Source organism: Oenanthe melanoleuca, chromosome 1 (genome assembly GCF_029582105.1).
Source record: "Oenanthe melanoleuca isolate GR-GAL-2019-014 chromosome 1, OMel1.0, whole genome shotgun sequence".
NCBI lineage: Eukaryota > Metazoa > Chordata > Aves > Passeriformes > Muscicapidae > Oenanthe > Oenanthe melanoleuca.
Window position 1 is genome coordinate 14,735,464 of NC_079333.1, and position 23,417 is coordinate 14,758,880.

The window sequence follows — 23,417 nt, forward strand, 5'->3', positions numbered from 1 at the left end:
CAAACACCTGGCAAGGGGAGCTCTTTCAAGGGATGTGCCTGTGAGCAAGGCTTTTGTGCTGCTGCAGTCATCACAAGGGCTGTCCAAGCCCACGTCAGGCCAGGCAGGTGGGACAGAGACAAAAAGCAAAATCACCTGGCTATTTTTGGAGGAAGAAGCTACAAAACAGGGGCCAATTTGATGTTCTGCCTGAAGCACAAAATCCACTGAAGATTTGAATTCACAGGGGATGAAACCTTCAATCCCAGTTTCTTGGCACAGGCACCTGCACAGAAAGTTTTGTGATGTTCTTGCAAAGCCAATATGAGGATTTTGCTGACAATAGCTAGGAAAAAGATACTTCTAGTACCTGAGAATGGCTAGAGAAACACAGGAAATCCTTACAGCAGCAGAGCTCCTGCAGTGTTCTTCTGGAGAGGCCCAAGACAACTTGAAAGAATTTGTTCACCAGTTTTGGAGAAAAATCTCCTAACTCTTCTTATGCTGGACCATATTTTCAGTCAGTGTATGTCTGTGTAAATCAAGTGACTTGAGGATTTTGCCCTGCTAATCAAGTTTGTGTCTCATAACACAATATGAATAAAAAAAAGTGACAGAAATATTGCACCAGCTATAGCAGTGCTATCCCCAGTTAGGAAGGAGCTGTTAGTTGTGGCTTTTATTAAAACCATTCATCCCAAGTGACAGATAACAGTAATAAATCAGCTTGACTTGTTTGACATATCTGTGCATCCTGTGGGGTTTTTTCTGTGAGCACTGCAAGTATTCAGCCTGGAAAAACAAGGGCATCTCATTAAAAAGCCCTATGAGCAAGTGAAACATATTTTAAATTACTGACACATAATGAAGACAAAATGAAAAGCCTCACTGAGGGCTAGGTCCTTCAGATTGAAATAAGGGCTTCTAACTAGTAATGTCCACCAGTGATGGGCAACAAGGTCAGGAGCAAGGATTCTTGGGGGAGGAGCTCACATTGCCACCTGCCCTCTGCCTTGATTTTTGGAGTACAAATGCACTGAAAAATTCTCCTTAACCCGAGCATACAATGAGCTCTAGAAAGAGAGTACCCAGCAACAGTTTTCCATCAGCAATACAGCCCTGCTCTCAAAAAGTTCTGATTGTACCATTACCTGACAGATTTCAAATGACATGGAGATAAACTATAGAGGTTATTTTTCTGGACTGTTAAAAGCATGTGATGAGCGTGAACACTGAAAAGAGAGCCCAGGACTGGCAATCCCAACAACCTCCCTGCATCTTCCAAAGTGGGATCCCCCAGCAAGGCCTCCCAACCCTTCAGAGGAGATTGCAGGGCTCTTCAGGTGTCTATTGAGGCATCTTTCTTGGTGATGACTCACAGATAGACAGAAGAAAAGAGCCTCCATCCTTTAAACAAGGATCCACAGCTCAGAAACCAAAACAAAGTTGCTTTGTAACTTTCTAAGTTGGAGTGATGCAAGCCAGGGCTGTTATTCCTGGCAGTACACAGCCAGGTCGTTTGTAGAACTTATCCATTGCACTGGATAAGCAATATTGGGCACAGTCTGCTGTGCAAATGCCAGCCTGGAGGTCAGCCTGTAAGCAGCTGCTGGCAGCCAGTGACTGCAGAGGAGTACAGGAGGGAAACCCTGAATTCCAACTTGCTGAGATATTCACCCAGGTCCAAACCAGAACAAATTCTTACTTATGTGGCTAATGTATTTCACATTTCAGCTTTCCTAGGTCATCAAATCCATCCCCTCCTAGCACAGGCAGCCACCCCATAGAAGCCATTTCATCCTCACAAACTGCCAAAGTAAGGATGACTGGGAAAGGTATGCATAACAAGCAAGGAAAATTTCCTCTCTTGCTATGGAATTTTAATGCACAATAAATTATATTAGGAGACAGCAACAATGTAAGCCTACCTAATACAGACATTAAATACAACAGCTCCCCTCCTAATCTCAGCATGTTGTCTTAATGTAGCATGTTATTTGAGACACAAAGCAGACGTGCCACTATATTTGCAGTGCCCCTGTCATGTAGCAATTCTGAAAGCATTACTGTCAAGCTGACATTTTATTACATTTCTGAATATATGCTAATTCAACATATTTTCAGCAATTGTGAAGGTTCAGGAACAAAGATGAATAGTGCTTTACTTCAGACAATTTTAAATGTTGTTGAAAATGGAGAATGAGGACTATAACTTCTAATTCAACCCACATGCCTTGAAGCCCTCTTGTTTTTATCTTCACTGGTATTTTGTATCAAATTATCCCTGCAAGAAGCCACTGGAGTGCAAGGTAAGCAGACTGGTAATCCTGTCATCCATTTTCATAATTTCATTTTATGTAAACAGGCTATTTATTTCCAAGCCAGTTTCCATTTCCAGTTACTGCTGTGGACTAAACAAACAATACTAGCCTTCAGCCACATAAGTACATTAGCTACCAGGGGACACAGCTTCATCAAGGTCTCTGGGGACTAGAACCTGGGTTAAAATATGGGGTGTAACCAAAGTATGTATTTTCACTACCTTCTGATGAACTGTTAAGATGGGTGGTTTTTTATCTTTGTCATGACTCAACTCTGATAACTCCCTCCAGGGAAACAGCAGCACTACCCACCCTAAGGGGGTCATCTTTGCTAAGGGGCCATCAAGGACTCCCCAGAATGACTCAGAATTACATCATCCCATAGTGAAATTCCCTGTCCTGAAGGAGGCACTGAATATTCCTGTATATAATCTGGGGCTTGGGACACCACTGGATCTCTAGAAGGTCCAGACCTTTCAACAGGACCACCATTTTCAACAAGACCACATCTATCACTCCAACGGGACTGCATTTGCACGTAACAGAATGGGTTTGTAGGGAGGTTAATAATTACTAGAATTACATTAACACCAAGGCTTCTCACTCACAGCTGAGGGCATTTTTGTGCTGGACATTGCACACAATGACTCACTACATAGAAGTCTTCTCCATCCCAAGAGGTCTTCATTTGAATATGATTATCTATGGCATATTCAATATCTGTATTCAGAATTCAATCCTACACAAGTGGAAAGCAAAGATGATTACAGAAAAGATGCATTATTTTTATGCAAATTATTGCAATATCAAAATTCTTGTTAGTCTTCCAGGAATATCTGTAACATTCCAAGAGATACGTTTCAACAAGGTCTAGTACAAAAAACTCTTGGAGTTGCCTTAGTCCCAAAAATGAAAAGTGATGTGTTAAAATCATGCTGCTTATTTTTTCTCTTCTTGCTTTACATTTCCAAAGCAGCAGATGACGAGAGGCCCAAAAGCTCAGGTACTTGAAGGATTTGATCCAACAAAAGAATTAAGAATTCCTGTCATGTACCATTTAAACACCATCATACTGTAAGAGCTACTTATACATAAGAAATTAATTTTGTGTCTCTCCATTGCTTTTCTTCCATGGTAGAATTCTCTTCAGTCTGCTATAAGAAAATTTCTCTTTCTCCCCAGATTTTTTACAGAGGCATCAGTGCAGTGCTCCTCCTTATTCACCCTGACCCTGCCGGTCACAGTCCTAGCTGGCCTGGAGCACTCCTGGAAGAAGAGGTCTTATGGGCTCCACAGCACAGAGAACTCCCAACCCTAAGTGCTGGTGACAGGCACCATCGATGTGGTGCTCCAACAACACAGATACCAGAACCAGACCATAATGCCAAGTGGTATTATGTGGTTTTAGTGCTGTAGGAAAATGATAAGGCAGAATTTCAGAAGAAAATACATTATAAGACAATAATTCCATATATACACACACTTATGCATACATGTGTATAGATACATGCATTATGTAGTGAAGATAAGCAGCAGCTGCAATCCTCTGCCCTCTCCTTGACAACCTTCCTGTTCTCTGCAGTTTACATTGCCTTGCCTGGAGGGTTGCAAACTGCTCTGAGGGATACTCTGTTCTCTGAAGTGCAAGGCATCTGCTGGTAAAGCTGGTGCCTCCCCTTCCATGGAGGGACATGCCACTCTCCAAGGCTGACTGCTTCCCTCCTGTTCCAAATGACTTCCTTTCTCCTTTTACTGGGGATGAGGAGGAAGCATCAGTGATAAGCAGAGGAAAGGGACACTGTTTATGTCCAGGCTCTCTCTTACCCTGCTATTGGAAGGAACAACTCAAATGCACAGGCACAACAGAAGTAAGCAGTACACAGTATCACAACCAAAACTGCTGATAATGTGATAGCATAAGAACACACAGTAGGGGCTGCATTTCATGTATTTTTCCTAGTTTATTAACAATGGTGCCCTATGGGCTGCTCAGCAGCTGGGTATAGCTACAGGGCAGAAGTACCCTAATTATACCTTCATTAGATCATCTTGACCATGGACTATATGAAGGACTGGAGAAGATAGTTTGCACAGTCCCTTTATGCTTCAATAGCAGCACAGCAAGTCCACAAAGCACCTAAAAATAAAGTTCAGTGCATCTAAGGCAATTAGCAGATATTTCAACAGCAGCTGCAGATCCTTAGTACTTGCTTGTGCCATCACAGGCCTCAATAAAGAGAGAGATGCTGGAACGTTCAGCATTAGTGTCTCTTGCATACAAGGAGGTGTTACCCATCTCCATCTGTGAACAATGTGAAGAATAATGGAGAGATAATTGTCCAGAAAAATTTGCAAGTGCAATTTGAAAGTTAGTGTCTTCTGATACCAACCATGATAAATTGTCTTTACTTGTGAGTATGTAGACGGTGTGTGGATCTTGGCCATTGAGAGTTTGTAGTAGCTCTCTTAATTAAATATGAGAACATATCATTAACAGCCCACACAGTCTTTGCCACTGTTTGAGGTAAGAATAGCCATTCTAACACATTAAAAGGGTCTTTATCATTAGCAAACCATTGAAACAGAACAGCAAAAGGCTGAAATTTACTAGCAATAATGGCAAGGCATGCAGATTTATCAGGATCCCACCTCCAATTTTGTTGGTTTTCTATTGCTTGAGCACAGTGTGCAAGGGCAGTTTTAGCTTCTGGGGTCAGCTAAATGCAGGTGGGGCTTTCCTCTGAGTAAGTCTAATAAAAGTTATAGAAGTTTTGTGGACAGACCCAAAACAGAACACAGCCAATTCAAAAACGTAGCAGTTTCTGTAATTCATTTAAAGTTATGGTGTCTAACATAAAGTCTTAAAGGCTGAGAGCTGATGGTCTGTTGAGTAGTTCTCCACTCCAGATAATGCCACAGGAACTCATGCTGCACCTTTTCAGCTGCCACAATTAGTCCTGCATATTGAACTGCCTGCATGCCAGCTACCTGAATAGAGCATAAGATGGATTGATCTTGAGCTGTGAGTAAAATGTCATCCATATAATGAAATATGGTTGCAGCAGGAAATTTACAATGGACAGGCTGTAGGTCAAGATCAACTATTCTTTGGCCTATAGTTGGGCTGTTACACATGGCTTGTGGCAGCACTGTTCAATGAAATCTCTTCATTGGTTCTGCATGATTCAAGGTAGGCATGGAAAGGGCAAACCGAGGTGCATCATCAGGGTGTAAAGGTATGGTGAAAAAACAGTCTTTTAGGTCAAAATTACTAAGGGGCAATTGAGAGGAATCATTGTGGGCGATGGAGCCCAGACTGCAGAGCGACCAATCACCATTTGTCATTTTTCTTAGGTATACAGAATATAGGGGTGTTCCAGGGGCTAGAAGATGGACAGATATGGCCTAAAGACAATTCCTCTTCCACAAGCTGTTGTAAGTTTAGTAGCCATTCCTTTTGTAAGGGCAATAGGTCAACCCACACAGGATCTTCAGTCCACCATGTGAGTTTACACATGTCCAGTATTTGATTTCAGAACAGCTGATCAATGGCCCATATGAAGAAGGTTTCCTGGTGAAGTTGAGTCTATTTGTATGGTGGTTCCAAATTGTCCCAGAACATCTCCCCATAATGTGCATGGTATAGTGGCAACGAATTGGAAAATCTGGGCAGTTTGCACATCAGGGCCAAGGACAAGCTGAAGGTGAGCACTTTAGGGCACTGCATTCCTCCCACCCCAACTAGGGTCCATCTGGGGCCAATTACTAGGCCATTCACAGATTTTAATAACAGAGACATCAGCTCCAGTATCAACAAGCCCATTTTTTGCCATCTATACTGCATGTCAAGGTTGGCTGAGCTGTTGTGATGGAGCTTGTCCAGAAAGCCTGTGGCTGTCCTGTACTACCAAAGTTACTTGTGCCATGTTTACCCTTCCCAATAGGAGCTTTGTTGGAAAACAGGAGTAAGTTGTACAATGCGTTGACCTGCAGGTATAAAGCAGGGTGGCACAGGAGCCCATAGCATTTCACCATCATAATCTGAATCAATAACTCCAGGCAGCACAAAAAGGCCCAATTTAGTGGCAGAGGAATGCCCTATTAGTAAGGCATGCATATTATTACCAGAGGGTCCCCACACTGCATTAGGAACCACTGCAAGACGTCACTAGGATGGTAGTAGGATGCACTGAAGATGTCATGAGAGTTACTGACTCTCTGGAGGTAAGGTCCAGCTCTGCACTGCCTGCCTCCCATATTGCTTCCACTGACCACTCACCTGACAGGTGAGGAGCGTGCACTTGAATTCCTTGAGCTCCTTCTCGAACTCTTCCTGGTCAACTGACTCCTTAACACAGTGGAAGTTGCTACCAGAGCAGTCCACACACCCTTCACAGCCTTTATAGGTCCTGATTCAGGAATCTCACTCCCAGCTGTCACTCATCTGACTTTCTCCTCACTCACAGCTGCCTCACCCATCAGCCGACTTCCAACCTCCAGTCTGCAGCTGTGCCTTCCCCACAGGGCCTTCTGGTGAGCATAAGCCTTCACCACTTTAACAAATATACCCCATATCCCACAAGAATGAGCATCTCCATTGATGCTTGTAAATGAAAAAACAATTTTGTCATGAAAAAATAGAAAAAAAATGAAAGCAAGCACTCACTCGGTAAGCAGGAAAAAAAATCACTTGTCATTCTACAACAGCAATTGATCTTAAACACATGCTATGTCATTTCCAGATGAATGAAGGATTCTGGTGTTCTACCATAATTTTATTTACTTTAGCCCAGGAAGCATCTGATCTGCTTTAAAAACTGTGGATCAATTCTGTATTAAAATACCATGACTCTGCCTACTCCTTCAAAGTGCTATAAAATATACTGATGGGAACACTGGAATATTCCCCAGGTGCCATGGCTGAAACAAAACCTACATCAGAGGAGTCTTTCTAGAAAAAGCAACTACCACCTTCCCACTCACTCTTCCCCAAGTACCAGGCAGTCCATATGCCATATCATTTTTATCTTCACTGCTTTTAGTCAAGAATATAAACCAAAAATAAGTCACAGAGTGCATGCTAAAGGTTAATGAAATTACTAGTGTAAGTAATGAAACAGAAAATAATATGTCCTATCATGAAGAACTGCATTTTACGTTTCATTTATGTTTGCCCTTGCACATGAATGTATGACTTGTGAGTTGTGACTTAAGGCCAGAGTCAGGTCCAATAGCAGGCAAGCTTCTCTTCCTCCTCATCAATGCAACGACAAACAGTTACACTGGAGCCTGCGTTTTTTAATCAACACAGTTTATTCCTGTATTTTTCTCTAGATAGAAAACATTTGTAACCACTTCATTTCATCTGCCCTATTTTTAAAAGCACTGTGAAACATGCTATTCATACAACATTTTTAAAGGGTCAGATTACCCTCACCTAGAATCTGTTCAATAAATTCCACCAACAGCCAAAATACTCCAACAAAAATAAAGAAGTCAATAAAAGTGAAAGTGAAAACAAAAAAGTACTCAAAGCAATATCAATTTCAAATCCAAGTCATTTAATCATTACTCAATCACTATTGACTCAGAGTGAGAAATCATTTCAACAAAACACATTAGATTTCTATTCACAGATCTTTTCTGCTCAAGAGCTTGAAACAAAGTTCTCACTATCTCTAAAGCTTAGCTCCAGAAATTATATGATTGTACTCAAACGAAGGAGAGAACCCACAATTCTAGCAAGCTTTCTGGTATGTTTCAAAATTACATGTAACATGAGACCTCAAAGGCATACTGAAGATTGTTACCAACAAGGAAAAAACCAAACCAAACTGAAACCAAAAAACCCAAACCCTGCCTCAGTTTATTGTCAAAACATAGTTTTGCCACAGCAAATTTACACTGAGTTCATGAACACAGGACACTTTTTTTTTTTTAAAGTGCAAATATACTCACGAAAAGACATTCCCAATGTAGGCATAATATGAACAGCAGTAGGGAGTAGTCCCATCACAGCAGTAAGCTTTGCAGTCATTATCACACAGAGCCACACAATCTTCTGCTGAATAAAAATAACACTCATGAGGTTAAGCATCAAAATCTTGTACAGCACAGCTTTGAAGAAAATGCAGTCTAACAGTTTCATACAATCACAGAACTGCCCTTGAGGTGTGACCTAACTCTGTAATCCTAATGGCAGCCCATTCCCACTCGTTCTGCATTTCAGAATTAGGTGCTTTCCATAGAGGTAGCTGGCCATATCAGTTACTCCTTTAAAGTGAAAAATCCTTTAAAGTGAAAAAGAACATTTTGAAATGTCAAGACACCACAAACCAACTTTTTCCATTCCAGCAAGGTGTCCAGAAGAAACCTGAGTCTGGGCTGCATGTCTTGTTGATCTGGAGGGTGGCAGGAGAGAAGGCAGTTGTCTGGGAACAGGTTACTTCCCTCAATCCCTGCCCAGTCCCAGCCTGGGGTGCAAATCAGAGGTGCCTGGGGCTCCCTCCCCCCTTGCCATCTGGCAGCAACTCCCCTTGCTGTGCTCCATCACCAGGGCCATGGCCACTGTGGCATGGCAGTGCCTGGCACAGGGGCCAGCAGTGCCCTCTCTGCCCCACTCAGGGCACTTGAGGCCACAAGTGTTCCCAGCCACAATGCTCTGCCAGACAAAGCAAGCTGTGAAACAGTAAGAGAACTCTTTACAATTAAGAAACATGGGAGACCATATATCTTTTTATTCCTGAGAGAAGCTATTTTAACAGCATCAACATCTTGGGCTGTCATGACATTTAGTGTTTTCAAAAAATAAAGTCAGGTTCCCCTAAGAAGATAACACTGTACTTCCACTGCACTGTAAAAATGTTCTTGGGGATCACCATCCCTATAGCCAAGGCTTCAGCTGCAGCCTGGATAAATTCAGAGACTCCGTGTCCCATACACTATCACCCTTGGTGACTTGTTTGGTCACTTACTGCAGTGGCACAGACTTGAAATCAAAGATGGCAAACCATATTTCTGCATTCCTGATGTACTGTAGCTCTCGTTTCCCAGGCTGCAACTCACCTGAGAGGTTCTAATTCTCCCATTGCCATTACTGCCTTTCATCTGTGCTGACCCTTTTGCTTGCTGTGCTGGGATCTGGGCAACCCTGCCTCATCTCAGCTTCTGCCACGCTCCCATTCTTGCACCAAGTGGGTAAAAGTTCCCACCTTGCACTTAGACTCCTTAGCTCACTGATTCGTGCTGCTGACCTGTCTCACAGCCTGACTGCTCACAGAGAGCAGGTCAGCTCTCTGAACCTGCTCACACTTGGTCTCTGCTTCAAAACAAGCACCAAGCGAGGGCTGGAGAGGGCTGTGCAATGCAGCACATGGGTCAGCGCAGGCAGATGCACCCTAACCCTGTGAGATGACCCCTGGATTAAAGAAACATTAAAAAACAGAACAATCAATCCATCATTCTGTTAACCAGCACCACCAACAAGTAAATCAGGGCAGCCAGCAGGACACTCATCTCCAGGAGAATGGCAGCCCATGGGCAGTATGGGCACTCCTAGAGGGAGCAGCAATGCAGGATGACAGCCACACAGGACACCCCACACCAAGGCTTTGGCAGGGCTGCCATCCCAGGATATCCCATACCAAGGCTTTGGCAGGGCTGCCATCCCAGGATATCCCATACCAAGGCTTTGGCAGGGCTGCCATCCCAGGACTCCCCACACCAAGGCTTTGGCAGGGCTGCCATCCCAGGACATTCCACACCAAGGCTTTGGCAGGGCTGCCATCCCAGATCACCCCACACCAAGGCTTTGACACACCCCCTGTGCCAGCAGCTCCAGGCTTTTGCAGTGTCACCCCTTTTTTGACAAGAGTACCCATGGCTCCGGCTGTGCCAGGCCAGTCCTGGCTCTGCCCTGGCAGGACCCTGCACATCACAGGTCTATCCCACCCAGGAGGGTTCACAGAATCACAGAATGGGTCTGGTGGGAAAGGGACCACAGTGGATCATCTGTTCCAACCTGACTGCTCGAGCTGAATAATCCTAAAGTACGGGATTGCGTCCAGACAGTTCCTGAGTATTTCTGTTCAGGGAGACCCCACAACCACTCCGGGCCATCTGTTCCAGTGTGTGGACATCCTCATCCTCATCCAAAGTTCTTCCTCATGATCAACTTCTGCACATTGTCCCCCGCTCCACTGCTCAATCCCACCGAGCCTCTGCTCCATCCTCCTGGCACATCCCTTTCAGATATTTATACACGTGAATGAGGTCCTGTCTCGGTCCTGCCTTCCCGAGCTTCACTCTCCCTGCACGCAGAGAGCAGCTCCGCACACCAACCCCGCCGGGAGCGCTCTGCCGGGACACCGCAGGGAGCTCCTTCCAAACTCCGAATGCCAACTCAATCGCGACGAGGAAAAGCTCCCGCGGCTTCGCGCCCGTCCCCCGCCCCACGCCGGCCCCGCTGACCTGCCAGGAGGAGGAGGAGGAAAGGGGGAAGCAGCACCCCCCAGGCCGGGCACCCCTGGGTCCGGCCGCGCCGCCCCGCTCGCTCCATGCCGGCTGCACGCACGGAGCCGCCTCATGGCGGGGGCGGGCCGGAGCGGGGAGGGGAGGGACAGGCCGGGGACAGGCGGGCCGGAGTGAGGAGGGGAGGGACAGGCCGGGAACAGGCGGGCCGGAGCGGGGAGGGGAGGGACAGGCCGGGAACAGGCGGGCCGGAGCGGGGATGTGAGGGGCAGGAGGGGTCCGGGCGGCGGGTCCGGGCGGGCCCGCCATCCCCGCCGCCGCCCCCGGGCCGCGCCGCCAGCTCCTGGGTGTTGGCGGCCGGCCCCTCTCTGTGCCCCAGACCCTCTTTTTTCCCGGCCCGTCTCTGTTCCCGGCCCCTCTCTCTCTTTTCCCCGCCTCCCGCCGCCTTTGTCCCGCTCGGCAGCCGCGGGCAGACCCGGAGCTCTGTGGCAGGCGGTGCCGGTGTTGTTCCGCCTTGGCCATGCGGTCTCCTACCCGAGGTTGCCTTTAAAGCAGGATTGGAGCTGTGATAGTTTGTAAACGGAGACCAGAGCCATGTTCTGTTTGTAAGCAGTGGGTTCGTGCTGGTGAAGGGGCTGGCAGCGCTCGGCTGCCATGGGGCCACGGCGTGTTCCCAAACCTCAGCCGGGCTTGTCTCAGAAATAAATATATTCCGTGACCAGGCTAGAACAATTCTCTTAAGTGTTCTTCAAGAGTGGTTTTTGATAACTGTTTAAATGCTGCAGCAACTCACCCCGTGTAAAAATTTCCACAGATGGAGGCCAAAATATTTGCCTCGTGTTCTCACACAAGCAGAAGGCTTAGCTCTGGCTTTGCATGAGGAGCTGCAGGTCAAAGAATGTGCTTTGGAAGGCTGGAATGTGCACACAAAAAATGAGAAACATCCACAGGTGTTTCTGCTCATAAAGGGTTTCCTGCTGTTGGCAGCTCCGAGGGGAAGGCTGACTCAGAAACATACAATGAATTACTTTTTTAAGCTATTCTACAATGACAACAAAACTCAAACCACCACACCAAATCACTTGAAAGCTGGTGTTTTTGTTTATCAACACACAACCACTTTGTTTCTTCTCAAATGTATGCCAGAACCTGCCTGTCAACAAAGAAAAAACAACTTTACATGTTTTTAACTACTCTGCAGCATGTATCTCTTACTTTATACAACAACCCAAATGAAACCTATAATAGGAAATTTCAGTTAAATGTAGCTGCTCAGAGTAAAACTTAGACCAGGTAGATAACTTAATTTCAAAGGATTTGCATCTGCTTCCTGTGTCTTACTCTGGTCACAGGCCACAGCTGTGTCTGAAAAAAGGCTTGAAAAAATAATACAGTTTTGACAATAGATAGTATTGGTAGTAAAGGAACAAAAAAATAGCAGATAAATGAGACTAAGATCTGGAGACAACTCCCAGAAATTCTGACATCTCCAGCCTTTTGATTTTAATAATTTTTGATCATCATGCCAGCCTGTCTCTAGACAAGCCTTTTGTTGGTATTTGTGTTCTCCAGGTTTTGCTGTTGATTTCTTCCCTTGCAATCCCCTCCATATATGTCTTGGCAAGTCACATTTCAGTATTTCCCAAAAATTTGAGTCAAATTGCCCCAGAGTTTTAAGCCAGCATGCTTGAATTCCATATTGATTTGCACTTAACAACTTTATGGATCTTCTTTTTTTTTTTCTTTTTTCTGTCCACAGAGGGGAAGTTAATTGAACCTTTCTAATGCTCCTCAATCCTAATTATTACTTCCCAAGCACTGTCCCTTGGACAAAGGACTGAAAGGTCTGGCTGACAAAGGGAAATACGTCTTCATGTTAATGTTGAGAACAATCCACAAGAAGCTTTCAACCCAAGGTTTTGCTTGGAATTTTCTTTGAAGAGAGAATGGGGGCAGGGGGGAATTACAAAATTTATCCTCTGGGATTGGGTTATCAGCCTTTAACCAATTCCCATGGGTAAGCAGCAGTAAGAGAGCCCCTCACAGGTTCTCACAGGCTGCTCTTTCTTACCCCCTGCCCAGAGAAGGACACCCAGAAGAGGAAGTGTAGCTGTGGGCCTGCCTGTCATTCCAGCTCTACCATCTGCTCTGAAAATGAAATCTGCTGGAAGAAGATATGCTTGTCTCCTACTCTTCCCCTCTCCACTGTTGCCAGCATCATGGTACACTTTTGTAGAAAGCTGAGAAGAAGGAGAACAATGTCAAGGCAGTGTCATCTGGTTCTGCTGGGCTGAGATCCTTCTGGGACCAAAAACTATTTTGTTTTCTCAGAATGAGGTTTTGAAGGATGACTAATTCATAGCAAAGTACATCAAGAGATTGGAGTTAAGGTTCTATTTGCAACTAAACCCCTTATAAAACTCCATAACAGTATTTAAGAAGGAGGAAATAGTTTTTCTATATTTAGGAGAATGAAAATAGCTATTCTGCTAATCTTTTAGTTCCTGGTCTATGGTTATAAGGGTTAAACACGTTTTATGTAGTGCTATGTTCTTACATATTTGCCTAGGCAAATATAGTTATTTGGTGTTCTTGAAAGATCTAATTTTGAATAACATCATTTTAATCCTTAACAAAATATATGTGGTTCCCAATCTCACCATTGCATGACTTAGGAGGAACCACTGCATCAGAGAAAGTTTGTTTTTTCCTTTTGAAGCCTAGGAGTGTACAGAGTTGGCTGATCTGAAAGGATGGCAGTCCAGCATGCTGCTCATGGAAACAGTGGTGGAATGTTACTAGTCCAACAGATATCCTAATGAGCCCTGGTCATTCCCTTCAGTGTTGTATTTCCATGTACTGATTGATGGCAATTTAAAAAAAAAAAAAAAAAAAAAGGAAAGAAAGAAAATATTTCACTGTTTCTCTGTCTTACATAAGGATGCTTTCAGAAGCGGCACAGAGCTTTCATTAAAAACAAAACAAAATGTTCTAATTTTTTTTCTTAAAGCAGATGATAAATGTTTAGGATCAGGATAGAACTCATCCAAGTTGGAGGCAGAGAGAAGGGCCAAGATAGCACCATCTGTATTCAGCAATGTTGCTCATCACCCTGACCAGTAGCACTGGAATTGCTGTTCACACTGTATTTCATTAGCACCTTGGCAGCTTGCTAAATCACTAGAACTGGCAATAGAAACAAGTGATCTGTATTAATAAAATGCAGGGACAAAACACTTCTTTACAATTACTAGATGTTTTTCAGCTTCCCAAAAAAAGCTGAGCTGAACAACTTGTGTATCCTATTTTCAATGTCCCATGCAAGCAAATTGTATTGACTCCTTGAAGTAGAGAATGTTGGAATAAAAGCATTTTTAATATTCTTACAGTGGTGTTCTGTTTCCTGGTCTGTAAGGAAATAAAATGGAGAAACTACATTACACACTTTTCTAATCCACAATGAGAAGTCAGTGACAGAATCAGGATTTGAATCTAAATGATCCTTAGCTTCTCGTTTAAGGGCAGTCATGAAAGATACCCCAAATACAGCACTACAAATATTAGCTAGACTGGTTTCATCGTCAAGTACTGACGAGAAAGTTAAGACAAAACTGGCCATACCTTGGCCACACTCTGGCTGAACACAGAAATAAAAAAAAACACCATATAAAAGGTATAAATATATTGATCTTCCTAGTAATATGTTAAATGCACACGTATGTGCATATATACCATATATATGCATATGTATAATAGAATCGTAGAATGGTTTGGGTTGGAAGGAACCTTGAAGATCATCTCGTTCCATACACCCTGCCATAGGCAGGGACATCCTTCACTAAACCAGGTTGCTCCAAGCCCCATCCAACCTGGCCTTGAACACTTCCAGGAGTGCAGCATCCACAGCTTCTATGAGCAGCATGTACCAATTCCTCATCATCTTCATAGGAAAAAATTTCTTCCTAATATCTAATCTAAACCTACTGACTGTCAGTTTGAAGCCATTCTCCTGTGTCTTGTCACTCCATGCCCTTGTAAATATTCTCTCTCCATCCTTCTTGTCAGCTCCCTTCAGGTACTGGAAAACTACAATTAGGTGACCCTGACAGCCTTCTCTTCTTTGGGCTGAACAATCCCAATTCTCTCAGCCTTTCCTCACAGGAGATGTGCTCCATCCCTCTGATCTAATTGGTGGCCTCCTCTGGACTGGCTCAAACAGCTCAATGTCCCTTCTGTCCTGTGGACCCCAGATATTTTTATATGCACACACACAGACACACAAACATGCTCATGTATTGATAGGCCTGAGTTCTGACAAGCAAATATACAAAAAAAATCCAGCCAAGGGGAAGCTTAGTGAAGCTGGAGAAAAGAAGCTGAAGTGCAGTGCAGAATTCATACTTACCAGCCATGTTATTACTGCAGAGTGGTTGGATGTTGCAGAAAGAGGATAAGGCACACAGCCTAATTGTATCCTCTTCACACAGTTGTTGTTCTGTTGTCTGGACAGTGGATGACCACAAGCCTTACCCCTGCTTCCAAGCCTCACAAGACCTTATAGTGGGATTATCTCAGAAGAGTGAGTTGAGCTGAGTTTCTTCCATAGCAGGAAACACCAGAATTGGTTGTTGGTATTCTGGTTCTTGGCAGTCTGGCCTTTGGGTGGAAGAGCAGCACAAGATGCTTATTGTGGAGACTCAATACTTCTTACTAAGGCTAAGAGACAGACTCCATATGAACCATTGGATTCAGAGAAAAAAACTTGTCAAAGACTCTTCCCATGCTTTTCTGTATGGGCACTGTATTCTGGCTCCTCTGTGAGGCAGCCATAGGCTTCCTCCTCAAACCCTGAGGTCTCTCATAGTTGACAGTCTTCAAGTCTTAGGGCCAGAGAAGAGAAAAGCACAGGGATTCAGAAGTAAGTGCCAAGAAAAAAAAAAGGAAGATTAAAGTTTACCCTTCTGAGAATTGCCCCACAGTGTCTTACAAAGACTTTTGCCATAAGAGGGTCTTGCTGGAATAAAGGAGCCATTAACACAAATGAAAAATACCATTAATAACAATATGTCTAACAAGTGACAAATGTACCTTCTTTATTCTTTCCAGACACTTGGGTCATTGGAGGTCCTGTTCCCTCTGACAGAGATCAAGGCTCAGAGGCTTTTGTTTAAGGAATACTTTTTGAAGAGAAAACAGCTGCCATAAGAGTTCAGGCTATCCATTTTTAAGCAATGGCCCATTCCTTGAAATACGATTGTCATGGTGTGCCTTAACTTTGGGGGTGAGAGGTTTTCAGTCTCTTAACATTTCTTAAAGTTTTTCTTTTTAATTGGGAGGCAGCTGACATGCAATGTCCCCATTTCCAGCAGCACACCAGCTGTTAATTGTATTCAGCAGAGTTCAGCATGTGGCAACACAAGATGTGGAGCTGAAAAGCAAAGGGCTGGAACAGCATAGGCATATAATCACAAAGGAGGGGACATTATAATCAAGTCATTTCAGTTCCATTTTGGAACGGAAAGAATTCTTTTCAGTGTGATGAAAGACTTGGTAAATTGGATTGTTAAGGAGTTCAGCAAAGTGATTACTAATTCAATCAGAAGAGAAAGCATATCCATGTACATTTGGATTTATTTGCATCTCTCAAGAAATGTACGGTTATAATGGATCACATTGTGAATTACCCAAGATATCATTACTAAGTATTTTCTATAAAGGGAAGGGGAAAGCAAGCTCTTCCCTCCTGTATTAATCCAAGTAGACAGGATGCAGTAGGGACATTCTTTCTCCTATTTAAACCACAAAGGGTCAGCATGTGAAAACTGTTGCAGCACAGGACTTTGTCCTCACTGTGTCATGAGAGCAGTACTCTGTCAGACCTATTTATGGTCCCAGGAAGGTGGGAGATAAAGGAAGAAAAGACATGCATCCATGTAGTGGTACTGAGTGGCTAAAAATCTCTTCTGTTGGAAAACTCTGTCTCTACAGCTCCTCAGCACTGAGCTTGTCCGTGTGCAAATTTGATAGGTATGGGATTTTACCAAGAACAAGCCAGTGGAATCACATAATTCACTTTCAGGAGATCTGCCTAGACTCTCCTACCAGCTCAGGACAATTCCCATGAAAACCAATGGTGTTGTGTGACTATGGACAACTGAAACTGAGCTCAGTCCTGCAAAAACCTTACACCACAATTTTCTCCACAAGGAGCCATCTTGTTATGCACCCATGCTCCCATTTTGCTCCTGGTATCTTCTTACCTTGTTCTGTCTTGGGAATTGGCAGGATTGCCTTGAGACAGCTGCGAAGCTGCTCTGAGTTAACCATTGCTTCCTTTCTTATTTTAAACTTTTCTGAGAGCAAAATTGGGCCAGATGTCTATGCAAGACACCACATATGTGATGAGCACATCCTTCTCATTTCCTTTTTTGTATCTGCAGACCTGTCAAAGGCTGGCAAGTTGGTGTTAGGTCATATGCTGGACGTGATGATCTCAAAGGACTTTTCCAACCTAATTGATTATATGATTCTGTGATTCTCTGAGGGTCAATTCAAGAAAAGCAGCTGGAAAACTGAAGCTACAAAAGGTTATTTTTAAATTTATTCTTCTCTTGAAAATCTCTAAAGCTCTCCTAATTTTGGTCTCTTAATTTTGTACACTCAGCTAATAATGAAACGTGGATTAAAAAAAAAGGGTAGCAATGAATAAAAATAATCTCAAATATACTTCAAAAACCTATGCATAAATTTACATGTCATTAGTTACAGTAAAGTGATTGTCAATTCAGGTTCACAGGCAATTGTCACACAACAATTGCTATTTTCTCTATTCAAAACAGAAAGTATAAAAAACTGAGTACTTAATTTTAAAAGCTGCATTACACCAGTTCACCACAACCAGTTTCACTAAAACATTAAAAAACAAATTGACATATATAATATATATGTGTTCATATAACCATAACTCACAGTAGAAATACTGTTTTTCCTTCCTAAAGGGAACACTATTGGTACATAATATCTGTGTCTGTATGACAAGCAGTCGAGGAGTGACCCCTTCAGGAAACAGTAATATTCTAACTCTGCTTGACAGAGATGCTTTTACAGACCATGATGGCTTTTGGGATAACGAAAAACAAAACCAAACAAAACCCCTAAAAAAATCTGTGTGATGGAGGATTAGATAAATCCTGCTTTAGCATTCAGACTGAAAACACACACTAAATTAATGGATGATATTTGAGACATGCTGTTTATATTTGGAACTCATGACCAGAGTCTTTGCTGTTGCAAACTGCTGTTGAGCCCCTGGAATTTGAGCAGTTACACTGGTCTGCAGCATATAGGAATCTGATTCATCATTTTTATGCACAAAGCTTGTAGAAGAGGAAAATGGCATGAAAATATAAATGCAAGCTCATAAACTGGGAGGATATTAAATCACAGGATCAAATCCCGATTATTTTTTGGAAGCCACAATGAGAAACAAAAAGAGTTAACTGAAACAGAGCGCTGAAAGAAGGAAGTGGGAGTTATTTTTAGAAGTGGCAAGTATTTCCTTTGTGAGCTTCCTAACCATTGTATTTCTTGTTTATAAAAGCATAAATTAAATTGGACAATAACAGCTACCCACACAGAGCTCAGTTCACTATTGATTTGCAAGTTACATTGAATACCATCAACAGAAGCTGCAATAAAAGGGAATTTATATCATCTATGGTTATGTTAATGTTTAAATTCTACAGGTATAATGACTGAAAAAGTGTTAAATTTGATGTAAAATATTTTTGCTTTGTCAATGACAGTAAAAGATCTTTTTTTTGTAATACAAAGATTGCTCATAAAATCATACTGTAATAAAAAATATCATAACCAAAATTCACTGAAGAAAAATCTTAATCAGTTGCCACCAGAGAATGTGAGAAAAAAAAGTGCTTTTTAAACTTTCCTTGATTTTTTCCCCCCATTATCACACCAGGATAAAAGAAGTCTTTACTATTATGCTTCACACATGAATGCATAGTTCATGGTAGCATCCACATCTGAAAGCTGGAACGTTACTGAATGTATCCAAGACTGTTTGTTATTTGAAGGAAGAAGGAGAATCAGTGTTGTGGAAACAGTGCCAAGCACCTGGTGCCCTGACCCAAGATTAGAACAAGGAAATGTTAACCCTAAGGACCCTGCTAAATTGTGTGCTCGATGAAGGATGCTATGGAATCTCATTTCTTGGAAGAACATGGCTGTGTGAATGTGATCATGTGGTTTATTGTGATTGAAAACAATCACATGCATGGAATGCTTGAGACCTGTTTTGTGTGTTACAAAATTAGCAAGAGGCCCTAGGGACCAATGAGAAGATTATTTGAAGATGAAGTTTATCTTTAAAAAGAATTAAATAAAAGGGGGCTCACCTGAGAATGGAGGAGATGGAGATGAGGAGAAAAAAACAGCACCTGCTGAGCCCAATACTATAGCAGTGTATCAGTGTTTTTTCTTATGTATGTATGTATATGTATATGTATATGTATATGTATATGTATATGTATATGTATATGTATATGTATATGTATATGTATATGTAATTTAAATTTAGGGGTTTTTGCATTTAAATTCGGTAGCCAACAAGCATCATCTACATTTTCCAGAACTAAGGTAATTTTACAGATTTTAATATGCTTGTATTTAAAAGGTGTGTTTCCTACAAGAGCTGCTATTTTGTTGCCTTCTTTGGGGCCAGGTTCTTGCTCAGTCTTTTCTTCAAATTCTAAAACAAAGTCCACCTCTATCATTCTCCTAGTTTCAAAAATGCTTCTTCTAAATTGTGTGCTCCACTAAAGCCTTTAAAAAAACCTGTAACAAATGCTGTTAGGTTAGGCTGAGAGAGGGCAATATTTTATTTGTTTGTCAGAAATAACTACTTTTCTTCCTTCTGATGGTAAATGACTTGACTAATTGTTGTAAGCCATTTACAGGTATCTGGCATAGGATGAAGTGGGAATTTGTAAGTTTGGGCTTACTCTTCTGAACAAAACTAAAAATATGAAAAAACTAATTTTTTGTATTTCTATGAATAGTCTCATTGCATCATGTAGTATGGGAGTAGTTACATGGCAAAGTAAGCTTGTGAATAGAAGCATTTCTGGATGAAAACCTGAAAGTTAGAACTTCTACCAGATTGTTTACTTTTGCAGATCACTGCTCCATGACTAATCAATTTACATGGCGGTTCTGGATATTTTTTTAGAAAAATACCTATTTAAGTTGCATTTTAAGGCATTTTTCAAATCGCATGCATAGCAAACAAAATTATAATACAAATCTTAGATATCTCTAGAAATTATTCAGAAGAGATGACTTGTTAGTTTTGATGTTTTCAAAATTGATATAGACTGAGAACCTGCTTAAGCAGGGCTCTTAAACCCATCCTCAATCACAGAAACTGGAACAGTTTGGATTGAAAGGAATGTTAAAGATCATCTTGTTCCACCTCCACCACAGCCATGAGCAGGGACACCCTCCACCTGGACACCTTCCAGGTTCTCCAAGACTTGTCCAGCCCAGTCTTGAACACTTCATGGAATGGGGTAGCCACAGCTTCTTGGGCAGCCTGTGTCAATTGTTGGTTCACTTCAAAGGAAGAAAACATGTGAAAGTACTTGCTTAATAAGAATGAATTTAATTCGTGAAAGATTCCATAAAATGGCTCTAAAAGCAAATGGAAAGCTGGGATGTTTTTTCTACAGTGTAAAGCTTTCACATCCAACTACTATGAGCTGTATGAGTAGTATTGCTATTGTATATTTATCTTGTCATTATCAGGGTGCAGATACCATATACTTATGTATCATCCTCATTAAGGCAAATTATTATTTGGCAAATTTTTATCACTGTCAAAATGATGATTTAGGCTTCATAGTAGGACTTTAGCAAGCTTGGAGCAGTCCCAAGAGTGGCACCAACAGGCAGAAGGCAAGTGATGTATCCTAGATGCAAATTTTTTTATGACTAAAACTTTTATGCCATGATGGATAACATAATTTCTTTATGCACACCCCACTTATACATTTAATTCAGCTCAATAAATGAAATGTTGCTACATACAAAGATAAACAAGAGTACTCTCTGCAGCAAATTTAGTGAACTTGAATGATGCTTTTCAAAGGTAAATAAGAATTTGAATAAAAGGTATAATTGCCAGGCAGACTAAAGTAACTTCTGTATTGTAATTCTGGTCTGCTGAGTACATAGTATGCTTTTAATTACACATTTAGCTGATAGACTAATAGCTGCAGTGAGAGTAATTTTGCTCTATTTAGTTTGAATAAATATGTATTTTATCCAAGATGGAGACTTCCTAGTCTCGTGGCTGAATAAACAGTATGTATTGTTGGTGTCAGCCAAAACATGAAAGAATAGTAAATAAAAGAAACCCAAAACCAGAAAAAGGGCAAAATAAGATGTTGCTACATAGCAGAGTAACTACATGAAAGTGATTTTGCAGAATATAAAGAGTTAAAGAAACTCTTTTCCTGTCTTTCTCCAAATAGTGCTCCAGCAATGAATAGCCACAGCTGAGTAGGAAACTCCCCTGACACTTTTAAAATGCCATCAGCCATGTAGCATTTTCCTCCCTGCAGAGAGGAATGGAATAAAAATAGGAGTATAATAAATGTATTAATTGTCATAAGGAGGGAGATGAAGGGTATAAAAGATTACTTGCATACTTGCTGTACTAAATCCCTTGTCACCCGGCAAACTGCAAAAAATTCCAGGCTTTCACCAAAATGCAAATCAGATTAAAATGTGAAGCCTCACAGTTTACTGGATATAAAACTTCATAATCCATTTTTAAATGTTAGAGATTTTTATGCATTTCCTATTAATATCCTGAAGTTTAGAGGTGTAATCCAGAGAGAAAATAATGATATTTTGAATTCATTATAATAAATCATTTTGTCTGGACTCTCTCCTCTTGCTTTTCAGTTCTGAAACTCTGTGTGAAAGACATAGTTCTGAATTAATTATTTTCAACATTTTCTGCTGTAATTTTCCTTTTAAGGCAAATCTATTAAAAAATAGAATTTCTTACCCCACTATTTCTAAAATTCTATTGAGAAGCAAAAAAACCTATCAAAGAACATAATCTCTGTTCCAATTTGTATGAAAAGCCATCAATTTACTGCTTTATTAACATATCCTTTATCTTGTGTTAATATGACAACCTTTTCTTGTTTTTATAGATTAGGAACTTTAAATTAGAATTAGGAAATTCTAAAAGCTATAAGGAAACAGAGGTTTACTGTATCTGATTCTTAGAGGAGTCCAGCAAGGAGTTCAGATGTCAAAAGAAGTGTCTGTACAACAAGTTTCAGCACAATGTTGAGACATATTATTTATTTTTCAAGGAAAAAACCAAGCCATACAGAAACTCTTTGGACCTCTATGTTATCATGGTTGCTGCTTCCTTCCCTTTCCCTTTCCCTTTCCCTTTCCCTTTCCCTTTCCCTTTCCCTTTCCCTTTCCCTTTCCCTTTCCCTTTCCCTTTCCCTTTCCCTTTCCCTTTCCCTTTCCCTTTCCCTTTCCCTTTCCCTTTCCCTTTCCCTTTCCCTTTCCCTTTCCCTTTCCCTTTCCTTGACGTCCCTTGCCTTCCCATTCCCTTTCCTTTGCCTTGCCTTGCCTTGCCTTGCATTCCTCTCCCTTTGTCAAATTTGATTTTGGTTAAAAGGGACCTAAAGACCTTGTTCCACCTCCCTGCCATGGTCAGGGACACCTTCTACTAGACCAGATTGCCCAAATATTGTCCCTCTGAATGTTTTTTAATGGTTCATTATTTTCCCCATTTTTTCCTAAATCATGCACATCAGTTACTTGTTCTCTCCTTGCTTATAGCCTTTCTGGAGCAGGAATCCCTATTTTGTACTAGAGGGTGACCATCTCTCTCCATTGGACAGTATGAAGGCCATTGTCCATGCCTAGGTCTTTTAAATGTTCCACTGATAATAAAATAAAATAATCCCTAGAAAACCACCATGGACATCTCTGGAGATGGGAGGGATAGGCAGTCCCAGACCAGCCATAGGCTCAAGTTACACCTGCATTCACTTTAAAAAAAGATTTCTTTTAATGGTCCAGTTAAATCTGGTACCTCTTCTGGACAGTTTGCACATTTAAGGTTAGAACACCTTGGCTGCAGTCTTGCTCCACACCATTGGGTGTCATCTTAAAACCACTAGTCCTGGACTCTGTAGCTTTATCCAGGCTGTATTTCAGTCTATTCCTGCTGTGCTTTCCAATAGGAATTTCTCAAAAGGGTGCTGTCCTCTTTTCCCTACTGCTATGGGTATCCTTAAAACTGCAAATGCAGGCAGAGGTCCAGCAGTCTGGGTTTGTACAGCAAGAGCATGGGAATAAGGCTTGTATGGAATGGAGACAGAGTTCTTATTGGACCTGCAGTGACAGAACAATGGGGAATGGTTTTAAACTGAAAAAGGATACATTCAGTCTAGATATGAAGAGGAAATTTTTTCATTCTGAGGGTGATGAGGCACAGTCAAGTGTGCCCAGGGAAGCTGTGGCTGTCCATCCCTGGAAACATTCCAGGTGTTGGCTGGGACTCTGAGCAATCTGAACTATTAAAGGTGTCCC

At 41.9% G+C, this 23,417-nt stretch overlaps 1 protein-coding gene across 2 annotated transcripts in view; it reads right to left on the reverse strand.

The window, feature by feature from the left end:
• CYYR1 (cysteine and tyrosine rich 1) overlaps positions 1 to 10,904 on the reverse strand; it is a 47,268-nt gene extending 36,364 nt beyond the window's left edge. Inside the window, exons 1-2 of one of the 2 annotated variants that reach the window (XM_056502286.1) lie at positions 10,770 to 10,904; positions 8,259 to 8,361 (exon numbers count right to left, since the gene is read on the reverse strand). In XM_056502286.1, coding sequence (XP_056358261.1) covers positions 8,259 to 8,361; positions 10,770 to 10,857 — 191 coding nt within the window. In that variant the 5' untranslated portion in view covers positions 10,858 to 10,904. Of the gene's footprint in view, positions 1 to 8,258; positions 8,365 to 10,769 lie in introns of both variants that reach the window. The other variant, XM_056502275.1, reaches the window with a different exon arrangement.
• Between the last annotated feature and the right edge of the window lie 12,513 nt (positions 10,905 to 23,417).